This window comes from Sinocyclocheilus rhinocerous, unplaced genomic scaffold (genome assembly GCF_001515625.1).
Source record: "Sinocyclocheilus rhinocerous isolate Xijiao unplaced genomic scaffold, SAMN03320098_v1.1 scaffold15, whole genome shotgun sequence".
Classification (NCBI taxonomy): Eukaryota; Metazoa; Chordata; class Actinopteri; order Cypriniformes; family Cyprinidae; genus Sinocyclocheilus; species Sinocyclocheilus rhinocerous.
The window spans coordinates 657261-674161 of NW_015631053.1; the positions used below are offsets into that span (position 1 = coordinate 657261).

The window sequence follows — 16901 nt, forward strand, 5'->3', positions numbered from 1 at the left end:
CTGAGAACCGGCTCAAAAGAACGATTCGTTCAAGAACCGAACATCACTAGTGCTAAGCACATGGAACGTCTTCTCCTTTGCTGTCCTTTGTTGGTGCCCTGATTTGAGGAACAATTTGTTCTTGCTCTCAAATGTGTTTTGTATATATGTAGAGTTTGAATATATGCTATCTGTCAGGGGTTAACACTAAACACGTGTTGATTGTATGTTTGTTTAAATGCAGAGGGTTCTTGTATGAGAGAGGAAACAGCACAGATATAAACAGGACCTAGACAAAAAGGGGCTAACTGTCTTCATCCAACCATCTACTCTCATCTACGGGTGAATTGTTTGCTGATTCAGATTCTTCTTTGCTTCATTTAAGGACTGCTGGTCTCATATTTACCACTTTAAAGACTGATTTCATTGTGACAAAATGCTACTTGTGGTCTGAACTGATGGACTTGGTGGACTTAACTGATGTTTCCTCAACTCTGGAAGACTTTATATGCTAATGTTCGGACTTGTTGATGTGAATGTGTGACTCACAGCATGTCTTTAATACACATGGCTCACTGAAATGAATCAGTCTCTGTGGTCCGTTAATTTTTATGTGGCATCAAAAAGTTAGGTGTTACAACATTAGAGTTGTCCTTGGCAGGAAATTGGTCTTGGACTCAAAGCTGCAGTGATACAAAACAACCACACCCAAAAACAACAACATTTTTAAGAAAAAAAAAAAAAAATTTTTTAAATGAGTTTAAATGACAGAATTTTCATTTTTGGGTGAACTATCCCTTTAATGAACTATGAGGGCCAAAAAAAAAAAAAAACATCCTTTAATAATCGTAATCAAGGTAAAGAGTTGAACTAACCGAGGTTTTGATTTCAGGTCACATCTGGCAGCCGTAGTAAGAGCAGGAGATGTGTTCAGAGACTGACCTGCGGATGAGCGGTCCTCTGTGAAGCTCAGGTGCTCCTCCAGCATCTTCAGCCCGTCGCTGCTGCACAGATCGATGAAGCAGCCGAGGAAAGCCCAGTGTTCGGCCCACGGGAGTCCCATCTCACGAGCCAGCTCTCTGCACACACCGCCAGGAGGAATCATTGGCTGTTGCATTCTGCCGAGGTGGTGATGCGGCCACGACGCGGATAACTCAACGGCCCGAAGTTAATTATTAAAGCAATAAGCTAAGAAGCTGTGAGTTTATAACAGCTAAGGGACGTTGTTAGTTGTTACCCCCTTAGCCGTTATAAATTCACTGTAAACCACGGCTTCACGGGGCTTATTGCTTTTATAAAACGGTTATTCCATATACGTAGTGAGGTTTCACAAAATAAAACAGAGCAAATAAAGTGTAATGATATTAATAAAAACAGTATTCTTCCACCAAACAATGTAGTTCCTCAGAATCAGTTGTGGTTGCTACAAAGTGGTTGCCGAGCAACACACAAACGTAAACAAAGGTGTATGTTACTTTGTAGAGTAATTTACAACAGCTTCGAACGCGGCTCAACCAATCAGAATCAAGAACTGGAACTATGTTTTATAAACGTCATTTTAGACCTAGTAACCTTGAGCCGTTGATAGCAGACTAATGCAGTTAATAACTAAGTTATGAGAGAGAGAGAGAGAGATTACCTCTGTGAGTCTCTCAAAAGTGTTCGGCAGCAATGTCTCTAGTAATAGTCAAACTTTAAGTTCGTTTTCTTCACAAACAGCGCCGTTGAGAAATGTCATGTAGCTTTTAAGTTGTAAAGTTACGTTACTGATAAAATGGTCAGAGTAGTGCTGACAACATTAGCGTGTGTGCAAACTGTATGTGCGTCTGGGAGGGAGAGAGAGCGGGAGAGCTTTCCGTACAAAATAAAACGTTTTTATCCTATTGCTTACTATATTGATTTGTTTGGTTGGTGTCGTCGTCGTGGATTTTGGAGATTTTGACCTTTGAAATAACAGAAATCATTTGGCGGAGTGATATGGTCGTGTAATGCGGTCAGAGCTGCCTGGAACTACGTTCGCCGTGCGTTTCCCTGAAAATAATTGCACACCTTCGAACATTCGTCAGCCAATCAGATTCAAGCGTTCAACAGCCCCGTAGTATATAATTAATTAAACTAGCGTGCTCACCGGCCGACTCTCTCTGCGCCGTGCTCGGAGTCAGTCTTCAGGATCTGATGGAAGTATTCGGCTCGCTCCCGCCGCGGCGTCTTCCACAGTCTGTGAAACTCCTCGGCCTGCAGGAAAACACCACCAACTTCATTATTTGCCATTCTGTGTTTGAATGATGCATTTGTTTGAGGTATTTGCACATGTCCTCCAGCTCTCAGTTTACACCTGTCCTATTCGTTTTTTGTTCTTTGTTTCTCTTATTCCTTTGCAAAGCAATTGTGGTCCTAAAAGGCATTATATAAAAATTTATTATTAATTATACATCTGTGACCCTGGACCACAAAACCACTCATAAGTGTCAATTTTATGAAATTGAGATTTATGCATCATCTGAAAGCTGAATAAACAAGCTTTCCATTGATGTATGGTTTGTTAGGATCGGACAATATTTGGCAGAGATACAACTATTTGAAAATCTGGAATCTGAGGGTGCAAAAAAATCTAAATATTGAGAAAATCATCTTTAAAGTTGTTCAAATGAAGTTCTTAGCAATGCATATTACTAATCAAAAATTAAGTTTTAATATATTTACAGTAGGAAATTTACAAAATATCTTCATGGAACATGATCTTTAATTAATGTCTTAATGATTTTTTCTGTGTTTGAATGATGCATTTGTTTGAGGTATTTGCACATTTGCACAAAGCTTTCCATTGATGTATGGTTTGTTAGGATCGGACAATATTTGGCCGAGATACAACTATTTGAATATCTGGAATCTGAGGGTGCAAAAAAATCTAAATATTGAGAAAATCATCTTTAAAGTTGTTCAAATGAAGTTCTTAGCAATGCATATTACTAATCAAACATTAAGTTTTGATATATTTACGGTAGGAACTTTACAAAATATCTTCATGGAACATGATCTTTACTTAATATCCTAATGATTTTTGGCATAAAAGAAAAATGTATAATTTTGACCCATACAATGTATTGTTGGCTATTGCTACAAATATACCCCAGCGACTTAAGACTGCTTTTGTGCTGCAGGGTCAGATATATATATATATATATAATTATGATGAAGATTATTGTTATTGCTACTACTAATAAAAATAATATTATTGATTTTAAAATTTTTATTATTAAAATTATTATTGTTATATTTTGGTTGCCAACGGAAATTGTAATATAATAATTTTAATAACAATAATGCATTTCTTTTAATTATAAAAACAATAACTTTTATACTTATGCTTGTCTGTAATAATGACAATAATGTTATATCTAAAAATATTAATATTATAATTATTAATTATAATAATAATCAAATTAATGTTATTCATTTTAATGATTATTATTATACATTTTGTTCTAACTGAATATAATATAATAATTTTAAAAACAATAAATCACATGGTTTTAAAAATTATAATAATTTATTATGCTTGTTTGTAATAATAATGACAATAATGTTATATCTAAAAATCCTTTTATTATTATTACTACTAATGGTAATAACAACAGAAATAATAGTAATAATAAAAACAACAACAATAAAATAATAGTAATACAATTAACATTATTATTTTTAAAATTATATAAAATTATTATTCATATAATTTGCGTGCCAACAAAAATTGTCATTATAATATTTTAATAACAACCATTTATTTTTTAAAGTATAATGATGATTCTCTATTATGCTTGTTTGAAATAATGATAATAATAATATTGTTATATTTAAATTACATTATTTAATCATAATCTTTTATTAATTATTAATGTTATGCATTTTTAAATTGTTTAAAATCATCATTATACGTTTACATTTTAATAACAATAATTTAATTTATTTAAAGGGGTCATATGATGCTGCTAAAAAGAACATTATTTTGTGTATTTGGTGTAATGAAATGTGTTTATGCGGTTTAAAGCAAAAAAAACACATTATTTTCCACATACTGTACATTATTGTTTCTCCTCTATGCCCCGCCTTCTGAAACGCGTCGATTTTTACAAACCTCATTGGTCTGAAAAGCGAGGGATTTGAGACTTTAGTCTTTGCAAATTTACAGATCTTCTTTATGCACCAAGAGCTTGTAACACTCTAAAGAGAAAGGAAAAAATGAAATCGCATCATATGACCCCTTTAAAATATAATAACATTATATTTTTTACATTTAAACAATAGTTTAATAAAAAAAAAACTTTTTATTATTACTGAAATTAATTTTAGACAATTATTGTAATTATTATAATTATGAACATGATCATTTCTGTTGCCGCACATTTATGCAATTACAAGTGAGATTCAAAGAGGTATAAAGCACCTTTGATGAATTCAGAGGCCCAGCAAAAGCCTTGACGGTCATTATTGGGTTTTTGGGACTTTCCATCATCCTGTCAGGCCTGTTTAACTGATGGCAGGACTCCGGTGATGCAAGACACCAGGGGGCGCCGATCACCGGATGCAGCGTGTTGTCTGCGGCCCGCAGCAATGGCACATAAAATCTGTCTGTGACAAAAACACCAACAACACAGCAGTCAAACACATCCTACATCAGCGAACTGACAGCACTCGAGCGCAGTGTTGGGGGTAACGCATTACAAGTAACACGAGCTACGTAATCAGATTACTTTTTAAAGTAACTAGTAATGTAACACATTACAAGCAACGCGAGTTACGTCATCAGATTACTTTTTAAAGTAACTAGTAACGTAACGCATTACAAGTAACGCGAGTTACGTCATCAGATTACTTTTTTTAAGTAACTAGTAACGTAACGCATTACTTTTTAATTTAGAAGGAAATATCTGAGCTATTTTTCAAATAAGTAACTCGTTACTTTGTTTCCATGTATTGAGTGACAGCTCTGGTGTTGCCATGGTGACAGAAATCAGGAGTAAGTGCAGAGCGTTGTGTGTGAACATGATCTTACTGTAGTTCTAGACTAAATATGAACATGTGTTTGCTCATCTCACTGCACACAAACACATTCAGTGTTTTATACAACTCAGAATATTATACAAACCTGCAATAATTAATTAAGTTAAATAAAACAAATATCACTTATGTATTTAATCCCATTTTATTAACCAGTGTCTTTGCTACTGACCTTCGATGATCCAATTCAATCATACTAATAATCAAAAATGACACATTTGTGTTTGATTTGTGTTATTGTTGAATAGTGTTGAACTTTCTTTTCCTGCGTCATATTCTTCATGTGATTAGTTTGAGCGGCGCCCTCTACTGTACAGACGAGAATTTACATTTCCTTCAGCCTGAGGCGCATTCACTTTACTTTTGGTGAGAAAGGGCTTTTACATTCGTAAAATAATAACTTTTTATATTAAAAACAAACAAGCAAGCCCTGCCCAGATTTAAAAAGTAACTCAAAAGTAACGTAACGCATTAACATAATTACGTAGTAACATAACGCAACATTGTAATGCATTACTTTCAAAAGTAACTTTCCCCAACACTGCTCGAGCGTCATGATGGAAACAGACCTTCCAAATACTCCATGATCCTCTGCTTCACCTCCTTGCTCTTGTTTTTGCGCTCACAGGTCACCTGCAGAAAAAGCGCGAGCCGTTATTTCAGGAATGAGAGTAAGACATGTTTAAGACGGGTCAGGTTCTTACAGCGGACGGTTTCTGGTCGTATTTGTTCCTGCAGTGTTTGTCGATGCTCGGATGTGAACACAGAACATCCACCACCTCCGGACATCCAAACTTACACGCGAAGTGCAGCGGCGTCTCGTTGCTCTGCGAAGAACATCACATCTCAGATACGGAGAACAGGTCTGTCAGCAGGATATATGTGCATGCACGCCGTTCACTGCTTTTTACTATGACTACTACTACTACTAATGATAAAAACAACTAGATAAAAAAGTTTGTCGAGAGAAACTTTGAAGTTGGCTTGAGAAAGCCAGACCAGAAAGTAAAAAAAAAAAGTTTTAAAAGTTTGACGGTTTTCAGTTTGAAATAGTTTGAAAGATTAAAGTCTGAATGTTTTGAAGGCAATACAGTCTATTAGAAAAAGGTGTTGCTATGAAGTTGCTAGGGTACCTGGGGTGGTTTCTAGGGTGTTGCTAGGGTACTTGGGGTGGTTGCAAGGGTACCTGGGGTGGTTACTAGGCTGTTGCTAGGGTACTTGGGGTGGTTGCTAAGGTGTTGCTATGCGGTTGCTAGGGTACCCAGGGTGGTTGCTAGGGTGTTTCTATGTGGTTGCTAGGGTACTTGGGGTGGTACCCAGGGTGGTTGCTAGGGTGTTGCTATGCGATTGATAGGGTGCCCGGGGTGGTTGCTAGGGTGTTGCTATGTGTTTGCTAGGATACTCTGGGTAGTTGCTAAGGTGTTGCTATGCGGTTGCTAAGGAACCCAGGTCGTTTGCTAGGGTGTTGCTATGCGGTTGCTAGGGTGCCCGGGGTGGTTGCTAAGGTGTTGCTATGCGGTTGCTAGGATAATCTGGGTAGTTGCTAAGGTGTTGCTATGTGGTTGCTAAGGTACCCAGGTCGGTTGCTAAGGTGTTGCTATGCGGTTGCATACTGTTGACTACTACTACTAATGATAATGACAATAACAGTAATATTTAAAATAATAATACAATAATAATGTTATTATTTTTAAAATTATTATATTTAAATAACAATTAATTTTCTTAATATAATAATAATTCCTTATTATGCTTGTTTGTTATTATTATTAAAATGATCATTATTATACTTTGCCAATAGAAATTATAGCAATAATTACGTTAATGATCACTAATACTATTAATAATAAAATTTGATATTAATTGTTCTTATTAAAATTATCATTATTACACTTTGCGTGCCGATAGAAATTGTAATGATAGTAATTTCAATAGCAATAATTAAATTTATAGGTAAATAAAAAAAGTAATTTACTATTATAATATTAATAGTTACATATAAAGTAAACTATTAATTAATATCACTAATACTAATAATAAATTTAATATTAATTTATAAAATTGTTTTTATTAAAATGATCATTATTATACTTTGCATGCTAACAGAAATTGTAATTATAATAATTTTAATAGAAATTTAATTTATTTAAAAATTTTACATTTTTACACATAAAAACAATATATCATATTATATTATATAATGTTAATGTTATAATAGTTACATATAATGTAAACTATTAATTACTTTCATTACTACTACTACTAATAATAATAATAATTAAAATTGTTATTAACGTTTGGTCTCGTACTGTATCGCGTACCTTGTCAGTGTCATGCGCTTTGCTTGGCCATTTGTTGTGATAAACAGTTTAATTTATTTAAAAATATTACATTATATTTTTAAATTAAAAACATTAATTTGTTATTATAATATTAATATAATAATAGTTACATATAAAGTCAACTATTAATTATCATCATTACTACTACTACTACTAATAATAATAATAATAATAATAAAAGTTGTTAATTTTATAATTGTTATTATCAAAATGATCATTATTATACTTTGTGTGCCAACAGGAATAGCACTTCTAAGTTTAACACCAGTAATTGAATGTAATTAACAGCACACTCACAGCTTTGTCAGGCGTGTTGAGGTACAGATCGACGATGTATCGAATGCGCTGCTGCAGCATGAGCTCGTTATCGTTAGGATACATGAGCCGCATGAACTCGGGCTCCTCCAGCGTCTCCAGCAGCAGACGAGCGATGCCCGCCTGGTTCTCTTTAGCCGCCACGTGCAAGACGTTATATCTGCAGCCCTCCTGCTCACAAGACATCAACCACCAGGACACTATGCTTCGTGTTAACAGTTCAACCAAAAATTAAAACTGTACAAAATATGGTTGTTAGATATTTCAAATAAATGCTGTTCTTTTGAACATTCTATTCATCAGTGAATCTAGGGCTGGACGATATGGCCAAAATTGATATCACGATATATTTCTTCATTTCGGTCGATACGATATAATTCCGATATCGATATGAACACTATTTATCTGAAATAGAAATCTTTTGTAACATTATAAATGCCTTTATCATCACTTTTGATCAATTTTAAGCATCCTTGCTAAATAAAAGTATTAATTTCTATAATTTCTTTCCCAAAAAAATAATAAAAATTATACTGAATGGAATAGTGTATAATGTTACAAAAGCTTTTTATTTCAGATAAATGCTGATCTTTGGATCTTTCTATTCATCAAAGAATCCTGAAAAAAAAATGTACTCAACTGTTTTAAATATTGATAATCAGCAAATCAGCATATTAGAATGATTTCTGAAGATCATGTGACACTGAAGACTGGAGTAATGATGCTGAAAATTTACCTATGTATGATCACAGGAATAAATTACATTTTAAAATCTATTCAAATAGAAAGCAATTTTAAATAGTAAAAATATTTCAACATTTTACTGTTTTTGCTGTACTTTGGATCAAATAAATGCAGCCTTGGTGAGCAGAAGAGAATTAAAAAAAAATAAAATAAAAAATAACCCCTTTAAAAATCTTACTGTTCAAAAACTTTTGACTGGTAGTGTAGGCTGATTATTCTTATAGATTGAAACAAATGCGCTTCAGCCAGAAAAAAGGGTATGAAAAGTGCTCCGAGTCGCTGCAGAAAACAAAAAAATTGAACAAACAACAAAAACTGGAAATGTTGCTGGAGACGGGCTTATTTAAAATGAAAACTCATTCTCTGCCAGCAGGAGGCGCTTTTAGAGTGATAAAACTAGCGGTTTCTCCAGTAACGGCTGTAATCAAAGCAGCTCCGCTCATGAACGCTTCTTTATCAGATCAAATGAAAATGCCATCGAAACTTTTCTGAAGACAGTCAATTCCCTTCAGAGATACATTCATATAAAACACCCCCGCCGTGTTATGATTTTGAAACGTGCAGTGCTCATGTTTATTCAACGAAGGATATATTGGATGGGAAAGTGCCCTTCAATGTTCCGTCCATTAATTGAAAACAGGCTAGACTAATCGATTCTTGGGATTTAAGAATCGATATCGTTCCGTAAAAATGCGAATCGATTAATATCGATATTTTTTACCCAGCCCTAGTATTTACACAGTATATTCAAAAGACGTATTTGTCACATCAACACTTATAACTGTCTGCAAACCATAGTTTTGTGGAGCACTTCTCATGACAAACACCTGACTGATCAGACAGTTTACCTGTGATTACGGAGTGCTTGATTTGATGCAGACGTAATACTGCACCTGATCGTGTCTGAATGATCATGGAAGGTAAAATAACGATCACAACTATTACATCATTTTAATTGTGCATCCCAAGCCCAAAGTAGCAAATATCAAAACATGTCATTTCCATCCCTAAAATACATGTTTGTTGAGAGTAAGGAGAGACGACTGACAAGATGTTGGAGGATTTGCTGCTCAACAGATCCTGAGCTCATTGACAAATATCTTATATCGTAAGATGCGCGCTCTTTACACAGAGCGCGCAATTATCGCGAAATCGAAAGTGAACTGCGACAGCGAGCGCTCATTCAAAAGCGATTTAACATATTGACAGCGGCTTCCTGATGCGCGGATATTATATACAATATTAGAATGTTTGCGGGAGCGGATGGTAACTGTCATAATGAAAGCATGATACAAAATTTAATTTAAGACTTTTTAATAGTTTTTAAGGGCCTTAATTTTCTCTAAATTGATTTATCAACTTTTAATACTTTTTAAGACCCCGCGGACACCTTGTAATAATCAGAAATACTAATACTAATAATAATAAAATTTTATATTAATTTATAAAATTGTTTTTATTAAAATGATCATTATTATACTTTGCGTGCTGACAGAAATTGCAATTATAATCATTTTAATAGAAATAATTTAAATGTAACTTTTTAAATAAAAAAAAAATTATATAATATTATATTATATAATGTTAATGTAATAGTAGTTATATATAATGTAAATTATTAATTATTATCATTACTACTACTACTACTACTACTAATAATAATAATAATTAAAATTGTTATTCATTTTAAAACTATTATTAAAATTATCATTATTATACTTTTTGTGGGAATAGAACTTATTTTGATAGCAATTTAATTTGTTTAAAAATATTATATTTTTTAAATTAAAAACATAAATTTGTTATTATAATATTAATATAACAATAGTTATATATAAAGTAAACTATTAATTATCATCATTACTACTACTATTACTAATAATAATAATAAAAGTTGTTGTTTCAGAAATGTTTCTTGAGCAGCAAATCAGCATATTAGAATGATTTCTGAAGATCATGTGACACTGAAGACTGGCGTAATGATGCTGAAAATACAGCTGCGCATCACAGGAATAAATTACAGTTTAACAGATATTCACATAGAAAACAACTGTTCGTATCATAATAATATTTCACTATTTTTACTGTATTTTTGATCAAATAAAAGCAGCCCTGGTGAGCAGGAGAGACTTCTTTCAGAAACATCGTAGCACCTGTAGAGGACAAGCGCACCTGCACGATAGTGGGATTGTCACCGGATCCGATGAGATATCGTGGATTTCCCCAGACCAGCTCTCTGAACGCCTCCTCGTCTCCTCTCTCCACAGTTTTGCGCAGTTTGGCCGTCAGATCTTGGGTTCGAGGACTCTTAAACTCATTGGCCTTCTCCAGGTTCACAGCGTCTGAACTCACCGAGCGCTCTGAACACAGAATCCATCAGCAACACAAGACACACTTCACACAAGCCATCTTAACAGGCAACATGTCTAGAGCAGAAAACACTGACAGAATCACACAATCCAGTCAGAAAAATTGAATCTACTGTATATTCTAGGGATGTAATGATATTATCAATATCGTGGTATCGCGAGAGTCTCAATGTCATCGCGGTCACATGACGATATGAAACAATATAGGTCTTCAGGCACATCATTATAAGTGTTTGATCACCACATTTGAGTTATCATTGCATAAAATGTGTTTATTTGTATATATTCTGTTTATGCCAAAAGTTTTTTGACTTTTGACTGGTACTGTACTATAATATACACACAAAGAATATCGGCCGATATATCGATATCGGTCTTTTTTTTATTTACTAATATCGGTATCGGCCTTTAAAAAAAAAAAACATATCGGTCGTGCTCTAGAAATGACGCGGCAGCATGCTCGAATTCCCTTGAATTCCTACCAGTGCCACTCAAATCAGAAAGCAGCTTTAAGTAGCAATACTTTTACTTAAGTACAATTTTTTAGTACTGTTTCCAGCACTGACACAGACCTTCTTCAGCCGCTGGGTCGTCTGGCTCAGGACACACGCCGTAATAAACACACGGACTCTCCGTCTGCGGCTCTGGGGTTTCAGCTTCACCGGTCACTTCCTCTCGGTTCTGCTCACTGATTGGCTGCTGGAGCTCCTCCGCAGGAAGTGAGCTCCCAGAATGCACCGCGGCCTCCCCCAGAAGAGTTCGAGCCAGCTTCTTCTCAAAGAGGCTCCTGGTGGTGGCTGTGACCGGGCTGCATCTGAGTCCGGCGCCGGTGAGCTCGTCTCTCAGCTGATCTGCGGTCAGCGTCTGCAGTCGCTTCAGAACCGCCTCCATAACCCAACTCCTGCACACCACAATCACAAACAACACTTACATTTACAGTTAGTCATTTAGCAGACGCTTTTATCCAAAGCGACTTACAAATGAGCACAACGGAAGCAATCAGAATCTAGCAAATTGTCTAGAAATGTGTCGATGAATAGTGAATGTTTGTCGTTGTTATTACTTGGAGTTATGATAAAGAATAGAGCAATACGATGGTGTACAACCAGACTTAGTCATCGGACCAATCAGCGCAGATTAGCGTCACGCAAAGGAGAGGTTTGGGAAAATTAATCGTTGAGCGAATCGTTTGGGAGTCGTTGAGCAAATAAGGTACAAATAAATGCATATTATAAGACAATGAAAGTGTGTTTTAACCTTGCATGCATGTCAACCTGTTGCTAGGACTCCCAAAACCAAAATATGAACCTTTCATTATCCATAATAGAGGCACTTTAAAGAAAACAACCAGTTAGCAAATGAATAGAGTGCAAGTCTAAAAGGGGCAAGTTTTTTTTTTTTTGGTTTTTAGCAGACATCGTTGGCTACCTGTGCAATCTGGGTAATAACGTTCAGTAATAATGTTTTTACATAAATTAGGTTTTTGGTTTTTATACAAAAAAGATATAAGTGTATGGTATTTTGGAAAGGTTTATGGAGCCATAAATATGACAAAATGATTTGAATTGTGTAAATCTGAATTATAGTGTGGTTTAACAAATCTATTACGAAGCATCGTATAGTTAAAATTTTTTTTTAATGGTTTAGTTTAATTACTTTGAATAATTTAATTATATTTGTGCAAACATACCAGACATAGGTCAAAATCGGAATTCCCATCACTAACTGCGCATGCGCTGCGCGATCCGGCAGAGGGCGCCACCGCGCAGAGACAGGCTGACCGCGCACATGCCTGAACACATAATAAATAACTATTATGTCTATGCCTGAACACATCTGATTTTAGCATACTGCATGCATGCAATGAGCATTTTTAATTGTAAATAGATAAAAAAAAAAATTAATAAAAAAATACACGATTGCACATTGATTAGTAGGCTATATCCAGGTGCTGCAAGTCAGATAAAAACAGATTTTTAAAAAATGTAAAAGATTTACCTTTACACTAAATTACCAAAACTCCCCTGAAACTAGTGTTATTTTATTATATCCTAATTGAGATACCATTAGGCTATAGTTCTTAAAATCTGTTTTTATTTGTGTTTTCTGTTGTCATTTTAATTTTAGTTAAATTTTAGTAATTTAGTTGTGTGTTTTAGTGTAACGGGGGTTTTGGGGTTTTGTTTCATGTTCATGTTTTCATGTCTTTTTTTTTGTTGTTGTTTAGTCATGGTCCTTGTTCTGTCACGTTATTCCCTTGCCCTCTTGTTATCCTGCCATTGGTTGTCTTGTCATGTGTCCTGTCTCTCATTGGTTGTTTCTTGTAATGTGACCTGTAATGTTTGAGATAAATAGCCCTCATGTTGCCTCATTATCTCCTGTCGAGTATTAATGTTGTAGCCTGCTGTCTGGTTAGTCAAGTCTGTTCAAGTCAAGTCTTTCTTCGTTTGTTTTGATGTTTGGATTACTTTGGAATAGTGATGCAAAGTCCGATTCATTTCCGCGAACCGGTTCTTTTCGGACAGATCGGCTCATTGAACCGGTTCAAAAAAACCGATTAATCGGTTGGTGACGTCATCGAGCAATAACGTCTCTACGCATTTCTTTTCTAACAACTCAGTGCCATGTTGTATCAATGAAAAATTCAAATAAGTCATTTGTGTCAACGCATATTGAAACATTCAAACATAAAGTTATTTGTGTGAACGCATATTGCTGATTATTGCCATGTAATTCACTTAATGGAGTTTATTCCATTCGCGGATCCTCAGATACGACTGACTGAGCAATATTGACTAGCCTACAACTTGGATAAGATTCCTAAAAGTTTCGCACCTAAACTTCGACAGCTGGTTGAATCGGCTCATTCGGTTCTTTTTGAGTTGGACGTGCTACTTCGGCTGTGCGTCCTGCGTCATCAACCCGGAACTAAAGTTCGATTCAGTTCGATTTGTGAACCGGCTCGACCGCTTACTTCGTTCAAGAACCGAACATCACTACTTTGGAATAAAGCTGCACTTGGGTTCATCTTAAACTCGCCTTCAGTGGACTAATCGTTACATTTACAATCTTTAAGTAAATATTTCTCTTAATTTAGTTGTTATATGTCTCTCATATGTTGCGTTTAAACTGCTTTTGAGTTTAAAGCATCTGAACTGTTTTCTTCCCTTGCTGGTTTTTAGTAATTGCAATATCAAAGCCATTCTTCATGGAGATAGTCATTATTTTCCAATGAGGCATCAAACGAAGGGAAAAGTTCATAATTCATTTGATGTACACATATTGAGACCTGTCGGGGCATGTTGTCACACTATATGGGTTTAAGGTTAAGTTGTCACAACCTGGTATCAAACATGATTTTCATTCAGATTTCACAGTAAAGAATTATGCAACACAGAACAGTTATGTTACACATATTTATTCATGAAATACAGGGAAAATCCAAAAGTGAAAATAAATACGTATATAATAATATATAATTTATTTATATAAATAAATACATTTATACAGATATAATTATAATATTTTATTTATTTATTTTATCTATGTATTCTATGCATCTGTTGTGATATTTTATACTTTTTAAAACATTTTTATGTAAAGCAACTTACTGTGGAAACCAAATTAAATTATTATTATAAATTATCTATTTGTCAGATCGGCTGTGCGGACCCCTGATAAGAACGGGAGAAAGATGAAGGAGAGAGAGATAATAAATTATCTAATTAATCATTATAACGTCAAAGTGGTTAAATAGCAGTTGAATCGGAACGCACATGACTGCGCTGCGCCTTTAAGATTTTCCGCGAACTCTCTGCAGGACCGAAGGCGTCATTCTCTGCCCCGCCCTCTCTCGCTAATGATTGGTCGGAACGCACGGCGTCTGTCGTGTGATTGGTTTGGCTTCCGTTAGCGGACTGATAGAGCGTCGCGTCGCTTGAGCGTGAGATCAGAAGAAGAGAACGCTGAGGAGAGTTTGGGCTCGCGTCTCTTCTGATGTTACACACAAACTCACTTTATAAAACAGAAAACTTCCTGCGTTCGGGGTTTTTGTAATTCATTTATCAGCTGGATTTGATCTTCAGGCGATGGTTGGCGTTTTTCGGCTGACGGATGGATTGCGTCGCGGATGGAGCGTGAAGCAGGTGCGTTTATCGGCGATGATGATGAAGGCGGCGCTGCTCTTCATCTCCGTCGGAAGATGAACTTCAGTCCCGTCGCACCGAGCTGCCGGAGGGCTTCGTGGAGGTTTAACGGATTCGTGATCGCTGGGATATCGATGATTCTGCTGGGATCGGATGGTTTTAAAGCGCGCGGAGCGTCAGTTCGTGGTAAATATGATTCGCTTCTGTCTTGTCTAACGTTACTTGATGATGAGCTTCATCTCGTTCTACAGCTTCATTTGCATTTCTTTCTCCTCAGCTGAGGTGAATAACTTACTGAGGTGAATAAATACTGAGGTGAATAACTTACTGAGGTGAATAAATACTGAGGTGAATAACTTACTGAGGTGAATAAATACTGAGGTAAATGCTGAAGTGAATAAATGCTGAGGTGGATAAATACTGAGGTGAATGCTGAAGTGAATAAATACTGAGGTGACTGCTGAGGTGAATAAATACTGAGGTGAATGCTGAAGTGAATAAATACTGAGGTGACTGCTGAGGTGAATAAATACTGAGGTGACTGCTGAGGTGAATAAATACTGAGGTGAATGCTGAAGTGAATAAATACTGAGGTGACTGCTGAGGTGAATAAATACTGAGGTGAATGCTGAGGTGAATAAATACTGAGGTGACTGCTGAGGAGGAGAGTTTGGGCTCGCGTCTCTTCTCATGTTACACACAAACTCACTTTATAAAACAGAAAACTTCCTGCGTTCGGGGTTTTTGTAATTCATTTATCAGCTGGATTTGATCTTCAGGCGATGGTTGGCGTTTTTCGGCTGACGGATGGATTGCGTCGCGGATGGAGCGTGAAGCAGGTGCGTTTATCGGCGATGATGATGAAGGCGGCGCTGCTCTTCATCTCCGTCGGAAGATGAACTTCAGTCCCGTCGCACCGAGCTGCCGGAGGGCTTCGTGGAGGTTTAACGGATTCGTGATCGCTGGGATATCGATGATTCTGCTGGGATCGGATGGTTTTAAAGCGCGCGGAGCGTCAGTTCGTGGTAAATATGATTCGCTTCTGTCTTGTCTAACGTTACTTGATGATGAGCTTCATCTCGTTCTACAGCTTCATTTGCATTTCTTTCTCCTCAGCTGAGGTGAATAACTTACTGAGGTGAATAAATACTGAGGTGAATAAATACTGAGGTGAATAACTTACTGAGGTGAATAACTTACTGAGGTGAATAAATACTGAGGTGAATAAATACTGAGGTAAATGCTGAAGTGAATAAATGCTGAGGTGGATAAATACTGAGGTGAATGCTGAAGTGAATAAATACTGAGGTGACTGCTGAGGTGAATAAATACTGAGGTGACTGCTGAGGTGAATAAATACTGAGGTGACTGCTGAGGTGAATAAATACTGAGGTGACTGCTGAGGTGAATAAATACTGAGGTGACTGCTGAGGTGAATAAATACTGAGGTGACTGCTGAGGTGAATAAATACTGAGGTGACTGCTGAGGTGAATAAATACTGCTGAGGTAAATGGAGGTTTGTGGTGAATTGAACGCATGTTGACGGAGGCGCGCGAGCGGTGTCTCTGATGTCAGCTGACTGGTGTGTGTGTGTGTGTGTGGCGGCGCTTTGATGTCTATTATTGGAGGCTGTAAAACACACACACACACTCATTCACTCACCCACCCATACACTCATGTGTGTGTTTATCTCTCTCTCTCTCTCTCTCTCTTATTTATATATATATCTATAATATATCTGAACAGTTATATTTTTTTAAAGAAGTCTCTACTGCTGACCAAGCCTACATTTATTTGATCCAAAGTACAGCAAAAACAGTACAATTCTGATTTTTTTTTTTTACTTAAATCATTGTTTTCTATTTGAATGTGTAAATTGTAATGTATTTCTGTGATGCGCAGCTGTATTTTCAGCATCATTACTCCAGTCTTCAGTGTCACATGATCT

At 35.9% G+C, this 16901-nt stretch overlaps 2 protein-coding genes across 2 annotated transcripts in view; one reads left to right on the plus strand and one right to left on the minus strand.

Annotated features, from left to right (window-relative positions):
• The window catches only part of LOC107741366 (ankyrin repeat and LEM domain-containing protein 2), a 20639-nt gene extending 7272 nt beyond the window's left edge, over positions 1-13367 (minus strand). The window contains 10 exon segments of the mRNA XM_074560184.1: positions 922-1058; positions 2108-2214; positions 4424-4608; positions 5607-5670; positions 5742-5864; positions 7677-7865; positions 10611-10832; positions 11231-11285; positions 11331-11708; positions 13362-13367. Of these exon segments, the coding sequence (XP_074416285.1) occupies positions 922-1058; positions 2108-2214; positions 4424-4608; positions 5607-5670; positions 5742-5864; positions 7677-7865; positions 10611-10832; positions 11231-11285; positions 11331-11698 (1450 nt within the window). The 5' untranslated portion in view covers positions 11699-11708; positions 13362-13367.
• A 2298-nt stretch (positions 13368-15665) lies between these two features.
• LOC107741371 (protein FAM222A) overlaps positions 15666-16901 on the plus strand; it is a 28203-nt gene continuing 26967 nt past the window's right edge. The window contains exon 1 of the mRNA XM_016554077.1: positions 15666-15977. The gene's annotated coding sequence lies outside the window, so the exon portion shown is untranslated. The remainder of the gene's footprint in view (positions 15978-16901) is intronic.